Here is an 18,073-nt window from a genome sequence, read left to right on the forward strand (position 1 = left end):
GAGGATAAAATATTAGTTCTGACATTGAGACTGATTTAGGTTGACATTAACTACCAGATGTCACCTTGTTGGACATGAGACGTGACCTTTAAAAGAGAAAAACATTGGGAATTTGAGGTTTTTTGGGTAACACCAATATTAAGTCAGCTTTGGGGACAAAGCAACACGAAGATCAGATGAGTATAGAAATAATAAATTGCATCACTAAAATTCAATTTATTTTCATACACATGTATTTGTTCAAGGAATAAAACAGCAATGATAAGAATCCATCAATCAGTGTTAAATTTTGAGCATTCTGGTCAGGTCAGATAACAAAATGAGCTGGGAGCTGGTAGATCCTTCAAGGAGAAAAACTCCATAATATTCTATAAAATGTACAGCTACATTTACCATTAAAGAAAGAAATGAAGTAATTTATTCTTTAATTTTCAGGATGTAATTTGCAATTCCCATAACATTTGTAGTCCAATACACTGTATGACAATAGTATTGAAATGTTAATAGTTTCCAGCAAAAAAACTATCACAGTGACTAGTAAATAGGCTTCGGGAGACATAAGACAGCAGAAGTACTCATGCCTCAATAGAATTCAAGAATATATTATACAATGAAACTATAGTATACAAAATAAAACTAAGATGGCTGATAATAGCTAATAGAAATATATATCAACACTGTGTAGAAGAAAAGAATGAGATTGTGCTGAACCTTTCTACCCACCTTCAAACTTTTGTAGCTGTGGCCTGATGGAGGTGGCATGGCCCTTAAAAGATTTGACACTCTACATACATCATAAAGAAAAGCAGCACTAGGATTATGCGTAAAAACTTTCTGAAAGCTATTAGTGTCAAAAAATATGTTTGGTTTACTTTCTTTGTCATGCTATAAGACATGTTTCTTAGAAACAACTGTGTTAACCATTTTGCATTGAAATGTAAGATTTTCCTGAAAATTTACCCATCTCCAACACCATGTAGCTCACTACCAAATGATAAGGCCTGGGGGTCTAGAAACTGGATTTATACTAGCTTTAGGAACAGATGAAAATACAGTATTTCACTTTTAACATTTCAATATATGGTTATCAGGCAAAACACAACCACCCCTTTTCACTTGATTTGCATAAAAACATAAAAAAGTAATCTATGATTACTTTTTTCATAACCTAAATTACCATGGTATAAAATACAAAAACAACATTCACATCAACAATTCATTTTTACATAAACAAAGTTTATCATAAATAAAAATTAACAATACTCACAACTAATCCAGTAATGTCATCTAGTTCATATGAATAAAAATTGTGAAAATGACTGAAAACGACTTGCTAGGTTACTCGATCAGAAGAAGATCGAAATTTCAAAATAGCTTGTAAATTCTGTGGTAAAGAGGACATATGCTGAAGAAGTAGCTCGCTGTGTCTACAGATGGCTTCAAAAGTCAACCTGAAATAATTTTAAACACAGTATGTCAATTTCACCAAAACTAAAAGTGAGCTTCTTGGAGAAGACATGCACCAACACATTCTCATCTCAAGAACTATTTAATATAAAAAAAAATTTAAATTTAAAGTTTACATTGAAATAATGATCAAAAGTTATATACTCCTTGTAAAGGTACAGTATGTAAATTTTGACCATTGTTTCAATCTTTCTTGGTTATAAAAGATATTGTCAAGCTAATTTAAACATGTTTGATAATGCTCAGGGCAAACAAAAACAGTAGATACCAGACAGTTTTAATGATTATAAATTCCTTCATAAAAGTTTTAGAGCAGTGTTTCCCTTTTTTTTATGCTCTTGGCTTTCAGATGGAGTCCTTACAATGTCCCCTCGTGATACACTTTACTGTGTCATCATCATAAGCTTTTTTGTATTGCCTTTAAAGGATTATATATAAAATTAATTATTTAAATTCTCTCTTTTATATTGTACTCCATCTTCTTGAACTCCCATCGGGGCCAGGTCTCGTCATCTATCCCCTTTTGAATGATTTCTTTCCCTTCATCAAACTACAGTACTTCCATATTCAATATTCTTCTGATTCAATCTTTTTTTCTAATTTCTGGATCTCCAACATTTCTTCTCCAATTCCTCATTTGTTATAAAATCTTTCACCATACTTAAATCATGAATCTCAATATCCTTACGTAATAACTAATTAGAATCTCTTCAATTTTCTTGGTAAGTGCCCATTGTTTTTACTGCATAGTGTAGAATAAACCTTATGTGTCTATTGTAAGTATTTTCTTTCTACCGATGAGACACTTTTGTTTACCAGAAGTCAGGTTTTCTCTATCCATTTCCTTTATGCTACCACCACTCTCTTGCTCACTGCCTCGTAGTCCACTCCTTCTTCATGATAACAACAATGCTCAACCATTTCTACGACTAGTCTTGACACTGGAACCTTTTCCACATCTATCACATGGCCACTTTCCTTATTATAATCTTTCCTGCACTTTGGTATTTCCTTTACCATTAGCTACATTTTACTTACTGTGATTTCCAGTCCTCTTCTACATTCTTTGTAGCTTCTTCCATTTTTAAGTTAAATAGCAATGGTCTTAGTGTTCATCCTTGCTGGCCTCCAACATTTATCTTCAACTTATGTGATACCCTTGCAACTAACATCAATCTAGACCTTATGTTATACAGTAAAAGAGTAACAACACAAACTTGATCAGTATTCCTTGTTACCCCTGCCTTCATAACCCCATTTTCTGTACAGTAATCACTTATCTCGATACTCTATTGACTGCCTTTCCAAAATCTTTAAATATATGGAACAATTTCTTCCTCTTTGCATGATATTTTTGCAGTAAGTGCCTAATTATAAACACTGCCTCTGTTGTGGATTTCTCTGGCATGAAGCTATACTGACAATATAGCAAATTTACGTTACAAAATTTATTATTTCAATACATACTCAACACTTATTTGCTATATGCTTTAGTGCACAAGCTTTGCACTAAAAAAAGGTGAAAAACTAGTTTTTCTTAGGATTTTTACTAAGCTGAGTAATTTACTCAATCTCACCACCAAAAGGCGTGTGATAGCATATATTGAGAAAAACCAACATGTTATAGATTTTGCATATCAATGGAGTCGCAATAGGTATCACTCTTCTTTTTCAAGTTTTTTCTTAAAATTCTCAAGTCAAGCTATGTCCTCTGTTCTTCTAAAGTGAGGTACAGTATTCAGCGAGTCTGCATGACACTTGTCTTTAAGGTATCCGCTATGATACACATCCAAAATGTTTAACTTGTAATGGAAAAGTTTAGATATCTTAAACATGATAAATGATTTGTCTAAATCACTCCAAAACACAATAAGACAGGCCCCTTTAAGAGAGTGTTCGTGCCAGGGTCTTCACCTCTTCTTTCCATAAACCTAACACAAGAGCTGAGTGTAGCATATATTACAAGTTGCAAAGCCCTGGTTATGCCCAACGCCACTTATTTCCTCCCTTCTTACTTCCGTACCACGTTCTGCCTTATATTCACCTGCTGGTAAAGGCTATGATGTTGTCTTGGAGGCCTCTTCCTGAAAAAGTGACATGATTGCTCATTTTGGGGGAATATGTCTTTTCTAAATTCCTTAGCTTATCTAGATCTTTTAGGTTTCCGTTTACTGTTATGAAAGATCGTAGTAAGCCTGTGAAATCTTTCAGCCTTTAGTAACTTTCTCACTTGATTTTCACTTCCATGCTTATTCCTTCCCCTTGCAACTTTTTTATTGCTTCTCCTTCTAAGAACGTGTACTTGTTTCCCCTGTGTATGTGCTAGCTACTGGACCCACATCATTTGCTTCATGACATTTGCATGTGTTACAACTTTCTCTGCTACTACCTGTACTTACTCTTTTCTAATACAGGTATTTCCATTACATGTTCACTGAAGTCTTATTCCACTATAATTTCCTAACTGCAGTGTATTGTACACCTTTTATCTTTGTATACCATTACTATAAGAGTCTTTCAGTCCTATCTCTTCCTTTGTCAGGTTTTCGTACACTCTAGTAAACGGCTCATGGATGACAGTATATCATGCTACCTTCATAAAGTTACTTCTTATTCTAGATAGTTTTGAGTTTTCCATTGTTTACCTTTCTGAAGGCCCTTTAAACTTCTTCAGCCGTTGTATTCCCTTTTGATTCCCCTATTGTAATAAGCGCCTTCATTCAACAACTTTTCCAATTGACAAATTTTTCAAATATTTGTATTTTTCCTAGCCATACAAACCAGGGTCCTTTAATAAAGGAGATTGTTTCAGTGCGAGCTGGAATTGGTCATTAAAGTTGGATAATGAGAGGTTATCCAACTGATAAGGGAGTGGGGCAAAGAGCCTCACCCCTTTCCAATTGGCAAATCATCACTTGATCTTTTGGCCCAGGACTGAGAAGGGTGGTTGAGGAGGAAAGGTGGATTTAAGGACTCAGGTTTGCATGGCTAGGAAAAATAAAAATTAATTAAAAAAATTGTCATGTGTTCCTATGCATCATAGAAACTCTTGTTCTTTGATTAGGGACACTCACTGCTTGGATCCAGTGCTGGAAGTCCTGGAACCAAAACTGGAAGGTACAATTTTCTTCTCTGGAAGAGATCAATGCTTTCTTATGGATGAAAGCGTGACAGAACCTGGATTGTACATGTGTACATGTACTTGATTAAATCTAGAGATTCCTTTCCCCCCAAGGGGATGTCAGTTGGAATGTAATAATTATGATGATCAATGGGTTAGTATAATATGCACCATCCCCCCCCTCTCATTAGAAAGAGATACTTCTTAAAACTTAAAGAATGTAATGCTGAAACAAAACTTATCAGCATCTGGTTTGACCCGCATGTAATGTTTTGACTGCTTTGTCTCCAATGAAGGAGAAGAACTTTTCATACTACCATTCATTCCACACTTGCATCTACAGATTAACATAGACGAGATGCATCCCTGTCCCGTGTAAGCTGGGGTGGTTACACATCTTGTGCAGCGACTTCAGGTCCAACCACAAAGGTGTCTAGGGATTTGTGAGTAAACTCTTGCAAATAGAAAAACCGTGAAGATGGTCTGCCTTTTCAAGACTCTGGCCTTCAGCACTTGGACTACTGACAGGCTTTTCCTCAAAATGATGGTGGGGCAATACCCCTGACCTTGTGAGCCCAGGTCCTAGCTGGTACCTCGACTTTCTCGTCAGCTAAGGCGTAAGCTCTATGGATTGCCTCACAAAGCTAGAAAGAGACCATGATCCTTGACACCGATTTTATTTTTCCTGACAAAAAGTCTCAGACACTCAAGCCTGAGGTGTCAGGTCCTTTCCAGATAGCACCACAGACCCCTCATGGGTCACAAAAGCATCTCTAAATCACCACCGGAAAAGGACTCAACCCTGGGGCCCTGCCCCGCTGGGTTCTGGGTTTTGATCATAAAGTCCCGCACAGAACTGAAGGAGACATCCTTCCAACCCTCAGCATGGGTGTCTACATAAGAGAGACTGTGTAACTCGTAACTCTCTTCTCCCAGTACCTCCTCAAAGGCTCGAACGGAGAACACGTAAGAGCATTGAGGACTAAAGTCATATCCCACTTTGGAGGTCTGAGATCCCGGGGTGGGCAAGACTGCTTGAAGCTTCTCACAAGCATAGACAACTCCCAAGAAGTGGAAAGTAGTAGGTTGGCCTAGGCACCAGGCAAGAGTAGAGATACTACCACTAGAGTTATGGGGTCCTTTGACTGCCCAGACAGTACTACATTGGATCCTTCTCTCTGGTTACGGCTCATTTTCCTTTTGCCTACACATACCCCAAATAGTCTGGCCTATTATTTACATATTCTCTTCTGTCTTCATACAGCAGATAAAACTGAGATTACCAAACAATCCTTTGCTCAAGGGGTTAACTACTGCACTATAATTGTTCATTGGCTACTTTCCTCTTTGTACGGGTAGAAGAGACACTTTAGCTATGGTAAGCAGCTCTTCTAGGAGAAGGACATTCCAAAATCAACCCACTGTTCTCTATTCTTGGGTAGTGCCATAGCCTCTGTACCATAGTCTTCCAATGTCTTGGGGTAGAGTTCTCTTACTTGAGGGTACACTCAGGAACACTATTCTATCTTATTTCTCTTCCTCTTATTTTTTTTAAGTTTTATAGTTAATATATGAAACATTTATTTAAATGTTGCAACTGTACTTAAAGTACTTTATTCTATTTTTAATCAGTTCTCTTATAGTTTATTTATTTCCTTGTTTCCTTTCCTCACTGGGCTATTTTCTCTGTTGGAGCCCTAAGGCTTATGGCATCCTGCTTTTCCAACTAGGGTTGTAGCTTAACAAGTAGTAATAATAATAATAATAATAATAATAATAATTATAATAATAATAATAACATCCTTCAATCAGAAGACCATACTCAAGGCCTTTGATAGCTGCAACTGAGAGGCGCTTCTTTCGGTGAAGGTAAACGAGGAAACTCACGATCTGTGCTAGAGGTGCTACGATCAGAGATGGCCAACTTAGCCTAGTAGAAAGCTGTAGAGGTCCTCTAGAGATACCCAGACATCAGGGCATTATATCAAAAATGCCTTTTACTTTAGGAGATGCTGGATGATCTCCCCCTGTGAAGAGCCAAGGACTCCATGGCATGGTGGTACAGTACCTCTATAAGTGTGGCTGAAAGAGAAGTGTGGGCCACATAAAGTTCTCTCAGGAGTTTTGTCCAGAGGAGCAAGCAGATCGGAATACCACTCGGCATGAGGCCAACTGGGAGCTACCAGGGTCATCCCAAGTCCTGGCGTAATCATCCATCACTCTGTTGATTACCGGCCAGATCAGGCGGAAAGGCGTAGATGTCTAGGGGATCCCATGAGTGTTGAAAGGTGTATTCTAACACTGCACATGAGTCCAGAACAGAAGTGCAGAACACAGGGAGCTTCCTATTCAGCCATGTGGCATACAGGTTGATCAATCCCTGGGGAGCCCCTTTCTGCTACTAGAGGATGTAGTGACCACTCTGTCCCTACAATCCATCCCTGTCGACCGAGTGTGTCTTCTAGTACATCTCTCATTCCTGGAATGCCCCTACTCCACAGCATGAACAACCACCCAAGTGTGCCCCCAACACCGTCTAATATTCATCCAAAAACAGTTGCATGTCCAGAGGCAGAGAGTTAAGTGGGACTCCCATAGTGAGGATTTCCTCGTTGAGCCACCAGGTTAGGTTGTCCAAACCCCTTCTGCCACTAGAAAAGGAAGAAACAGGGTCCCCTTAGCCAGCTGACCAGTGATCCTCAGACAACCTTGAAGGGATCTCTGGTGGAGGCACCCATGAGGAACAAGCTTCTCCAATGAGGAAAGGTGACTGAGAAGATATTTCCAGCAATGAGCTGGTACTTATGTCTTGGACAGGTTATTTTCTCAAATGTCCAAGTACTAAGCTAGTGCCACGTCTGCTTCCAAGTCTCATATAATATTAAAGGTCTACTATCGATGACTTCTCTTTGGGTTTTCTGAAATAGTGTAATGCTTCCACACATGGAGAGTCCCTTATCCTACCGAGTCTTCTGACAATACCTCTGGTCACATTAACTCAATAAATAAATGTGATACTCTTCCTACTTTTTTTACTTTAGGAGGTAGGGAGGTACAGTATACTGCTTTCTTCATAAGTCAAAAGTTTCTTTCCTCTCTACCATTTCCTTTTATTTCTTTTAGGGCTGGGCTGAAGAAGGGAGTTTGGTTGCTGTCCCACTGGCCTCTGCACTTGAAAACTAGAATATGCAGATCACTGCAAATATCAGACTTAGTTATTGGACAAAGCATTAATACTATAATCCACATCAGCAGCTCCTTTTTCACAGACTAATTGTAGCAATATTGAAAATTTATGAGGATGTCGATTCCCAAATTGATAGTGTAAGAACTTCAGCTGAGTTAAATCACAGAATTACTGTCAAACCCAAGATCCTGATTTTCTAATTTGGAATTAGCATAATCCAGATATTATTTGAAAACATGCTTTTAACATTCTATCAGCTCAATATACACTTCCTGATTAAAAATCTAACAAATCCTATACATTTTGAAATAGTCGAGTATATTCAAATTTTAAGATTTTTCATTTAAGTTTAACCATATTTGGGTGCCATTCTCCTGTGTGGCCTGATTGTTATTCATTCATATTAGATTTAAATATCTTACCAATTAGTTGTGGCTTAGGGAAATGAGAGGGAATTCCATTTACACTACATTTTACACTCGAGATAGACCTTGATTTAAGGAGAAATGTTAGTCTCAATCTCCACGCAAGAAATAAATGCTCTTTCCAAATATTTTGAGTTGTTCTTTAGGGTTCTGGTCTCCCAATTAATCATATTTCATTAGTGACCTACTATTATCATTATCATTTCTATTACTAGCTAAGCTACAACACTAGTTGGAAAAATAGGATTCTATACGGTCAAAGGCTCCAACTGAGAAAAATGGCCCAATGAGGAAAGGAAATAAAGAAATAAACAAACTACATCAGAAGTAATGAATAAAAAATGTAAAATATCTAAAATCAATAACATTAAAATATATCTGTCATATATAAACTATGGAAAGAGACATACAGTATCAGCCTGTTTAACATAAAAAGATTCACTGTAATTTCGAATTTCTATGGTTCCACCGATTCAGCTGCCTGATTAAGATCATTCCACAATCAGCTCACTACAATCCATATCCTCTACTGACCATATATTAAATACTGTATTTAAAATGTTCGTACCTATTCAAACGTCTCTCAGCTAGCTTATGATCATCAGATTCAACCTGTTGCTGTATTTTGTATGCAACTCCCTTTCAATTCTTTCGTTCCATTAGATGATAGATATCAAACTCATCTGTATCAACTAATGACAAATTTGTAGATAACTTGTATTTTTCCCTAACTAGTACAAACCTGGATTTATTTACCATCTCTATCAACTAATGTCTTTTTTGTATAACTTCCCTCAAGATCATCTTCATATGAGCAATTAACCTGGTTACCTTCATAATAAATCTAATTTCAGGCATTATTACTGTCTAAAGATAGTTCCCTCAAGGCTCTCATCATGTACTGGGCTTTCTACCTTTTATTTTCAATATATTTCCCAAGCTCTCATTAGAAGTGACATTCAAACAAAATAATTAACCCTTTTACCCCCAGGCTATTTGGAAATTTCCAACCCTTAACCCCCAGGGGTTATTCTTTTTCAAGCACATTTTGCAGTATATTTTTTTTAAATTGCTCTACCAGCCTTAATTTTCATCATAGAGAGGTCAGGTTGGTCCCATTCTCTTGGAAAATGCCTGAAGTTTCTCAAAAGATTATCAAAAATATGCAGAAAAAAATTTAAATAGCAGTTTTTTGCAAGGACGTACCGGTACGTCCATGGGGGTAAAGGGATGAGTTTTGTGAAACGTACCAGTACGTCCTTTGGGGGTAAAAGGGTTAAGATAATCAAGCTTAATAATGGTATTGACTAAATGTAAATCTCTGGATTCACTTTGATCATATCTTTTACTGGTATTTAATTATCAAGTTGTTATTGTGCTTAATGTTAAAAGGTGTACATACAACATAAAAAGCAAGTAATTAATCAAGCTTGATACACATTCACTACTAACCTTTGTAAAGAAGGTGGACTAAAACGTAGCACCAGCATTTCTTCAGCATGATCCTGAAATTAAAATACATTATAAATCTTCATACACAAAACCTAAAGAAAAAATTGTATCGATGTATTTTACTGCCTGTATTTATGCTATTTAAAAACATTACTAAAAAAATGGTGAAGAAGATATTGTATAAGGTAGAGCATAATTACATGAAAAAGAAAGTGTAAATTTACTGAGGATTATACTCCGGTTGCAAGTTCTACAATATAGTAATGAATTAAAACACACTAAAATTAATATAAAATCTTCATGCAATGTTACGAGCTAATCACGACACTTTAATTAAGATGGTTATTAACACAGATATAAAAAAGCATTATTAATCACGTCTAGGGTTGTTAGACTTTTCCAGACTGGATACATTAAGAGACCTGTTATCAGTTAAGAAAACCACCCATTATTTATAAATTTTGCAAACTGTAAAAGTTACAATTTCCTGCTTATGTTACTCTCTAGAAAACATGGACAGACAGAAATACGGCAAGGTTTGCAGTAAGAAGAAAATGACACTAATACAGTATGTGCATACCTATCTTTCCTAAAGAACCATATTCACAGAAACCATAATGTAGTTTAAATCTGAGTGAAATATGTAAAGAATTATCCTGACTCTCCGTAAGAATTTCAACATTAATATCAACAATACCTGCATAAAAAAAAAAAAAAAAAAAAAAAAATTATACAGTGGTAAATGCAATGGGTAATCTATGGCCTACCCTACTGTAGCCCAGATGGCAGCAACAATAACTGAAAAAAGGGGGAAGAGGATGAGATGCTGAGCAAGGTAAAGTCTGAAAGGAAATCACAAACCTGCCTCTCAAAACATGAACGATTACAGAAGATAAGAGTATGAAGGAAAGAATTTCAAAGCTTTATAGCAGACAAGGAATAGTAAAGAAAAAAAAAATCAATAAATTTATGGCTTCTCTGACATACTTTAAGTGAGAGTGGTGGCCTAGCATTTTATGACACCACTATATACAGTCTAAAAGGAGGAGGTAAACTATCCCGCTCAATGGACCAGGGACTAAAATATCTACAGAAAAGAAACAGATGGTAGCTTGCAAAGGAAAAACCTGAAGTAAAGGAGGTTAATCTAATGGATTAGCTTTCATTACATGCAAGAAGAGAACATAAGAAAAGGAAACAAACACTCTTATGGGAACTGCAAATCTGGGTGTAATTTATTGAGGGGCAATTTTGAAGGAATTCGATTATCTGGCCAAAAAGGTTATGAGAAATGAAGGTGTGAATAGAATTTTCACCATGCTCTAATAAATTGATATTGTTCTTATTCAATACTTTATTAACTATTTTCCCTCTCTGGTTTCTTTACACTATTATTCAATACTGTATTTTAAGATTAGAATATAAATCTCATTTCTATTGAGTAATATAAATAATGTACATGCTTACCCTACTACATCCTACACAATTTCAAAATAATGGATTGTACTTTACACTATCATAAAGCTGCTGGTTAACAACTCATTGGATCACTAACCTTTATTCAAACAAACTCTATGAGTGAAAATGCTTAGCTACAACTTGACTAGACTGAAAAATGCCGACTCCAATTCTAGGAAGAAAAATTATTTCTTTATATACAAGTAATAAATATGATATTTTAATTATAAAATAAATTTTTGAATATACTTACCCAGTGAATATATAATAGCTGAGCCTCCGGCGGCTCGACAGAAAAACACACAAAAACTCGCGAGCGATCGCTATGAAGGTTGCGGGTGTGCCCACTAGCGCCAACTATCGGCCAGATACCGCATATACTTGTAAACAGACCCAATTTTTCCCATCCCGCTGGGTCTCTATATATTCACCGGGTAAGTATATTCAAAAATTTATTTTATAATTAAAATATCATTTTTAAATATTTAACTTAGCCGGTGAATATATAATAGCTGATTCACACCCATGGTGGTGGGTAGAGACCAGAGTTAATTAAGTTTACAGCGTATATGCTTAGAGTTTTTGACAGTTATATCATAACAAAACCCAAATATATAAGGGTACCTGGTAAGGAAGTTGACTTGGACGATTACTCTGCCTTATTAGTCTGTCTTCCTCACGAAGCCCAGCGATCCTCTTAGGATGCTGAAAGACTCCCAGGAGCTGAAGTATTAAGGGCTGCAACCCATACAACAGGACCTCATCAAACCCCTAATCTGGGCGCTCTCAAGAAATGACATTTGACCACCCGCCAAATCAAAAAAGGCTGCGAAAGGCTTCTTAGCCTTCCCTACAACCCAATTAAAAAACATTTCAAGAGCAGATTAAAAGGATATTGGAATTCAGGGAATGTAGTGGTAGAACCCTTACCCACTACTGCATTCGCTGTAACGAATGGACCCAGTGTGTAGCAGTCCTCGTAAAGAGTCTGGACATCTTTTAAGTAAAATGACGCGAATACCGATTTGTTTCTCCAAACGGTCGCGTCCATAATACTTTGCAGAGATTTATTTTGCTTAAAGGCCACGGAAGTTGCTATAGCTCTTATTTCGTGCGTCTTAACCTTAAGCAAGCATCGGTCTTTTTCATTCAAGTGAGAATGAGCCTATCGTATTAAAAGTCTAATAAAATATGACAAAGCATTCTTTGACATAGGCAATGATGGTTTCTTAACTGAGCACCATAATGCCTCAGATCCACCTCGTAAGGACTTAGTACGAGCTAAGTAGAACTTAAGAGCTCTAACTGGACACAGCACTCTTTCAAGTTCGTTGCCTACGATCTCTGACAGGCAAGGTATATCAAAAGACTTAGGCCAAGGACGAGAAGGCAGTTCATTTTTGGCCAGGAAACCAAGTTGAAGTGAACATGTGGCTTTTTCTGTAGAAAAGCCGATGTTCTTACTGAAGGCATGAATTTCACTGACCCTTTAAGCCGAAGCCAAGCACACTAGGAAAAGCGTCTTGAGGGTAAGATCCTTCAGGGAGGCTGAATGTAATGGCTCAAACCTGTCTGACATGAGGAACCTTAGGACCATGTCTAAGTTCCATCCAGGAGTTGCCAAACGACGTTCCTTAGAGGTCTCGAAAGACTTAAGGAGATCTTGGAGATCTTAATTGTTGGAAAGATCTAAGCCTCTATGACGAAAGACCGAAGCCAACATGTTCCTGTAGCCCTAAATCGTGGGAGCTGAGAGGGAGCGAACATTTCTCAGATGTAAAAGAAAATCTCCGATTGGGCTACAGAGGTACTGGAAGAGGACATAGATGCTGGCTTGCACCAATCTCGAAAGACTTCCCACTTCGACTGGTATACTCTGAAGGTAGAAGCTCTCCTAGCTCTCGCAATCGCACTGGCTGCCTCCTTCGAAAAGCCTCGAGCTCTTGAGAGTCTCTCGATAGTCTGAAGGCAGTCAGACGAAGCGCGGGGAGGCTTTGATGAACATTCTTTATGTGGGGCTGACGTAAGAGATCTACCCTTAGAGGAAGACTTCTTGGAATGTCTACCAGCCATTGAAGTACCTCGGTGAACCACTCTCTCGCGGGCCAGAGGGTAGCAACCAACGTCAACCCTGTCCCTTCGTGAGAGGCGAACTTCTGCAGTACCTTGTTGACTATCTTGAATGGTGGGAATGCATATAAGTCCAGATGAGACCAATCCAGTAGAAACGCGTCTATGTGGATTGCTTCTGTATCTAGGACTGGAGAGCAATAGATTGGTAACCTTTTGGTCAACGAGGAGGCAAAGAGGTCTATGGTGGGTTGACCCCAAGTAGCCCAAAGACTCTTGCCCACGTCCTTGTGGAGGGTCCATTCCGTGGGTATCACCTGACCCCTCCGACTGAGACAGTCTGCCAAGACGTTCAAGTCCCCCTGGATGAATCTCGTCAACAGGGAGATGCCTCGATTTCTTGACCATAAGAGAAGGTCCCTTGCGATCTCGAGCAGCGTGAAGGAGTGTGTGCCTCCTTGCTTGGAGATGTAAGCCAAAGCTGTGGTGTTGTCTGAGTTGACCTCTACCACTTAGTTTCGAGGAAAGCTTTCGAATTTCATCAAGGCCAAGTGGACTGCTAATAGTTCCTTGCCGTTGATGTGCATGCTCTTCTGACTTGAGGTCCACAGACCCGAGCATTCCCGACCGTCCAGGGTCGCACCCCAACCCAAATCCGACGCGTCTGAGAACAACACGTGGTTTGGGTTCTTGACTGCTAGGGATAGTCCCTCTCTCAGACTGATATTGCTGTCCCACCATTTCAGGCATGCCTTTACTGGTTCGGAGACTGGGAATGATACCGTCTCTAACGTCTTGTCGTCTTGTCCTTGTTCCAGTGAGAGGCTAGATGGAACTGGAGAGGCCGAAGGTGTAGTCTCCCTAGCGAGACAAACTGCTCCAGGGATGAGAGAGTCCCTACGAGACTGTTCCAACTCCTGACTGAACAAACGTTCTCTTTTCAGCATTAGTTGGACTTCGAGCAGGGCTTGTTCTATTCGGGTGGCAGACGGAAAAGCCCGAAAAAACTGGACTGCGAATCTCCATCCCCAAATATAGAATAATCTGGGATGGGATCAGTTGGGACTTTTCTAGGTTGACCAAAAGTCCCAACTCCCTGGCCAGACTCAACGTCCAAAGTAGATCCTGCAGACAGCGAAGACTGGACGATGCTCTGAGAAGCCAGTCGTCCAAGTACAGGGAGGCTCGGATTCCCGATAGATGGAGGGATTTTGCCACATTCCTCATGAGCCTCGTAAACACGAGAGGAGCAGGACTGAGGCCAAAGCACAGAGCTCGAAACTGGTACCCCACATTCCTGTAAACAAACCTCAGAAACGGTTGGGAATCCGGGTGTATAGGAATGTGGAAGTATGCCTCCTGAAGGTCGAGAGAGACCATCCAGTCGCCTTCCATTAATGCTGTCAAGACAGCCTGGTAGACTTCATCGTGAAGTTTGTCTTGACAATGAACACATTGAGTGCACTTGCCTCTTACGTACTCCTGCAGTGAACATGGCTGCCAGATCATTGGAGCCATCCCTGTAGACTTGTTCCTGCAGAGAACGTGGCTGTCAGATTATTGGAGCCATCCCTGATAGCCTTGTTTATGCATGACATAATTGTACAGCAAAACTTCAAACGCTCAAAAAAAACTCCTAACAGGAGATGGTCTAGCTCTGAAGCCGACCATAAAATCTTGGAGCGTCTCATGGCCAGGCGCCAGGGAGAATCTATGAGGTTTTAGAAGTCTATCTGGGCAGAGGCAGGAACTCCCAAGCCGAGAACTTCTCCCGTGTCATATCAGACTCTCGCTCTATAAGCCAGCTTAAAAGTAGGGAAAGCAAAGGCTGTCTCCCCCAAACTCCTCCTGGTGATTAACCAGTCGCCTAGGAAACGTAAAGCTCTCTTAGAAGAGCGAGAGAGCACTAGCTTAGAAAACAACGGCTTCGAAGTAGCTAGGCCTAGTGTAAACTCTGACGTTTAGGCAAACGAGGAGCAGCAGTTACAAAAAGATCCGGACAAAGATCCTTAAAAATCAGCATGATTTATTTAAAGTCCATAGAGGGCTGAGCAGCTTTAGGCTCCTCTCCGTCTGACAGAGTCCTCAAGGGAATATCAGTAGGAGGGGGATCAGCAACTTCCTCATCTGAAGGAACCTTGTCCGACAATTGCTGAGTCTCAAGCAAGGAAGAGACCTGCCGTGGTGGCAATGCTTGACAAGCAGAGTCCACACGCAAAGGAGCAACAGTAGCAGTCAAGGACGCTATGTCATGTAACTGCTTAAAGGACTGACCAGCAACAACAACAGGTGCGGGAGGACGCTCGACGTCAACTCGAGACTGCCTTGACTGCCTAGACTGAGCAGTCAAAACAACTCTTGACTGCGGTGCTTGACGCTCAACGTCAAAACAAGTCAACTATGCTGGTTGGAGAACGTCCTGAACGTCAACAAGAGCAAGCGGCAGTGGCTGAACGTCCACAAGCGGCTGAGAGTCAACACGGGACTGCATCGAGTGAGGCTCTACAAAACACGATTGACGTGACTTTGTAACGTCAATGTCAACAGGACGAGCAAAGGCTCGTTTGGGCGGCTGACGGCCAGGATCTCGATCAGCTAAGCGGCGAGGATCATCGTGAACCTGCTCAGCAGAATAGTCCTCCATAAGAGAGGCAAGCTTATTCTGCATGTCTTGCCGTACAACCCATTTAGGATCAATGGGAAAGGGTGCGGTAAGAGACGAGGGTAACGTCTGTGACTGCAAAACCTTGCCTACAATAAGACTCTCGGAGCCTGTGTTACGCTTTTGTTTAGGCGGCGAGCAGTCTTCCGATGACTGCATAGGGTCAGAGTTGTCCCAATGGCTACAACCAGGACGCTGGACCTGTCCTGAAAGGACTGACTTTCGCTTTAAGGGCCTTGAAACCTTGCTCCACGGTTTCTTACGCGAAAAGCCTTCGGATGACGAGGAGAAAAACGTCTCGCTCGTCTTATGGTAGGGGCGGTCTTGATGAGACACGCCTGAAACCATAGAGGGAACGTCTGTTCGCTGATCAAGGCCTCTCAAACCCATAAGTCGTACGACATTACTTCTCCCCTGGGCTTGGGAGCTTGCAAGAGGTCTCGGACTAGGCGAACGACAGGCACGAACAGACGAACCCTCGGTCGCAACACTGATAACACTTTGCGCAATTATCACTTTATCACTACGATTTTCTGTTTTGCACTTACTTCACTGAAATCGAATTTTTCAACAATTCACATTAGGCATGAATAAAACTGATTTCTACCTGAAGCACGCAATTCTACCCTCATCAAAAGGTTATAATTGCGAAATAAGTCGTATAATGTGAGCACATTAATACAAGCAAAAAACAGTAAACATATATTAAGATAAAAAGATCAGTGGCAGGGGAGGAGACTAAACACTAGTTCATTCAAAACTACGTTTTCAATCTCTCACCGTACAGTGCCTTGGGACGAGAATAAAAACTAAAAACGTTTTATCCTTTCTCCCCGTACAGAGACTAGGGACGAGAGTAAAAAAAAACTGACTCGAGAACAACGTTACTCGCTTGGGACGAGAATAAAGATCGGAACGTTCTCTCTTCCTCTCTCTCTCTCCGTCTCTCTCTCTCTCTCTCTCTCTCTCTCTTGATTTCGCACCGAAGAGAAAAGCCCATTTACCTTTCGTCAATAAACAGGTTATTTGACCAAAGGAAAAAAAAACTGAAGGGACTAAGAAATTGAAAATTAACAAGTTCCTTTAAATTAGTATTTAAAACATTTAAGTTTGAAAGAAGAATGAACAAAACGTCAGAATCGATTTACTCTTTCTGCAAAGTGAAACCGTGATTCTCTCTCTCTCTATCGTAACGATAGAGCGCAAACTGCGTAGCATAAATAAACTAAACGTTAGTTCATCTTTGAAACAGTACGAAGACTATTCAAAGAAAATCTTTCATAAAATATCTACTAAAAAATATTCATTTAATAAGTTTTAAATCATTTGCTCTGTAAAAGTTATTTATGATTGAAAGGGCTCAACGTTGTTTAACTTCGGTTTCCAAGTTAGGACCGCCTACTCTCGGATTAGGGGAGGAATAGGTAAGGTCGCATATAAACAAATCATTAAAATTTATCTTGATGTTTATTATAAATGGAAAGCTAATCGAAGAGGCCTAATAAAGGCGGTTGAGATATAAAATATATAGAGGAAAATCTATAATTAACAACAACAATTTATAACGTGATAAAATAATTGCTAAAAGCCTAAAACACACTTCCGTACTAAGGGAAGGGTCGGCCATTTAAAAGTCAAAGAAAGTCCAAAAAACAATCCAAAGTCATCAACAATGAAATCTATCCAAAAACGAGTTCAAGATTTAAGTTGAAGATAAAACACCTGCACTGCGAAAGCTCAAACCAAAAGGAAGTACTTCACCAAGACTGTTGAAAAAACTCCAGGTTAACAGCGAGTAATGGTACGTCTTGTTGATCAGACCGACAGAGAAAAATTGGGTCTGTTTACATGTATATGCGGTATCTGGCCGATAGTTGGCGCTAGTGGGCACACCCGCAACCTTCATAGCGATCGCTCGCGAGTTTTTGTGTGTTTTTCTGTCGAGCCGCCGGAGGCTCAGCTATTATATATTCACCGGCTAAGTTAAATATTTAAAATCTTGTTTTTCAATAAATCAACCCTTTGAAGAATAATGGAACAATGTACTTGTGTTAATTTGGGGGAAGTTCCTTTTCTGAGAAACCAAATTGCAATAGACTAACCTCCTTTACTTCATTTCTTTACCCCATCTTCTAGTTATCTATGTTAAAAAATTAAATAGAATGATAGAAGTAACATATTAATCATTGCGTAAACACATTCAGCCACAGTAACAACCAAAATAAAAACCA

At 39.4% G+C, this 18,073-nt stretch overlaps 1 protein-coding gene across 2 annotated transcripts in view; it reads right to left on the minus strand.

The window, feature by feature from the left end:
- Positions 1–201: 201 nt before the first annotated feature.
- The window catches only part of LOC137647140 (kelch domain-containing protein 2-like), a 65,405-nt gene continuing 47,533 nt past the window's right edge, over positions 202–18,073 (minus strand). For both annotated transcript variants that reach the window (XM_068380410.1, XM_068380411.1), the window contains exons 9-10: positions 9,653–9,705; positions 202–1,451 (exon numbers count right to left, since the gene is read on the minus strand). In XM_068380410.1, the coding sequence (XP_068236511.1) occupies positions 1,334–1,451; positions 9,653–9,705 (171 nt within the window). In that variant the 3' untranslated portion in view covers positions 202–1,333. The remainder of the gene's footprint in view (positions 1,452–9,652; positions 9,706–18,073) is intronic.

Source organism: Palaemon carinicauda, chromosome 9, assembly GCF_036898095.1.
Source record: "Palaemon carinicauda isolate YSFRI2023 chromosome 9, ASM3689809v2, whole genome shotgun sequence".
NCBI classification, from domain to species: Eukaryota; Metazoa; Arthropoda; class Malacostraca; order Decapoda; family Palaemonidae; genus Palaemon; species Palaemon carinicauda.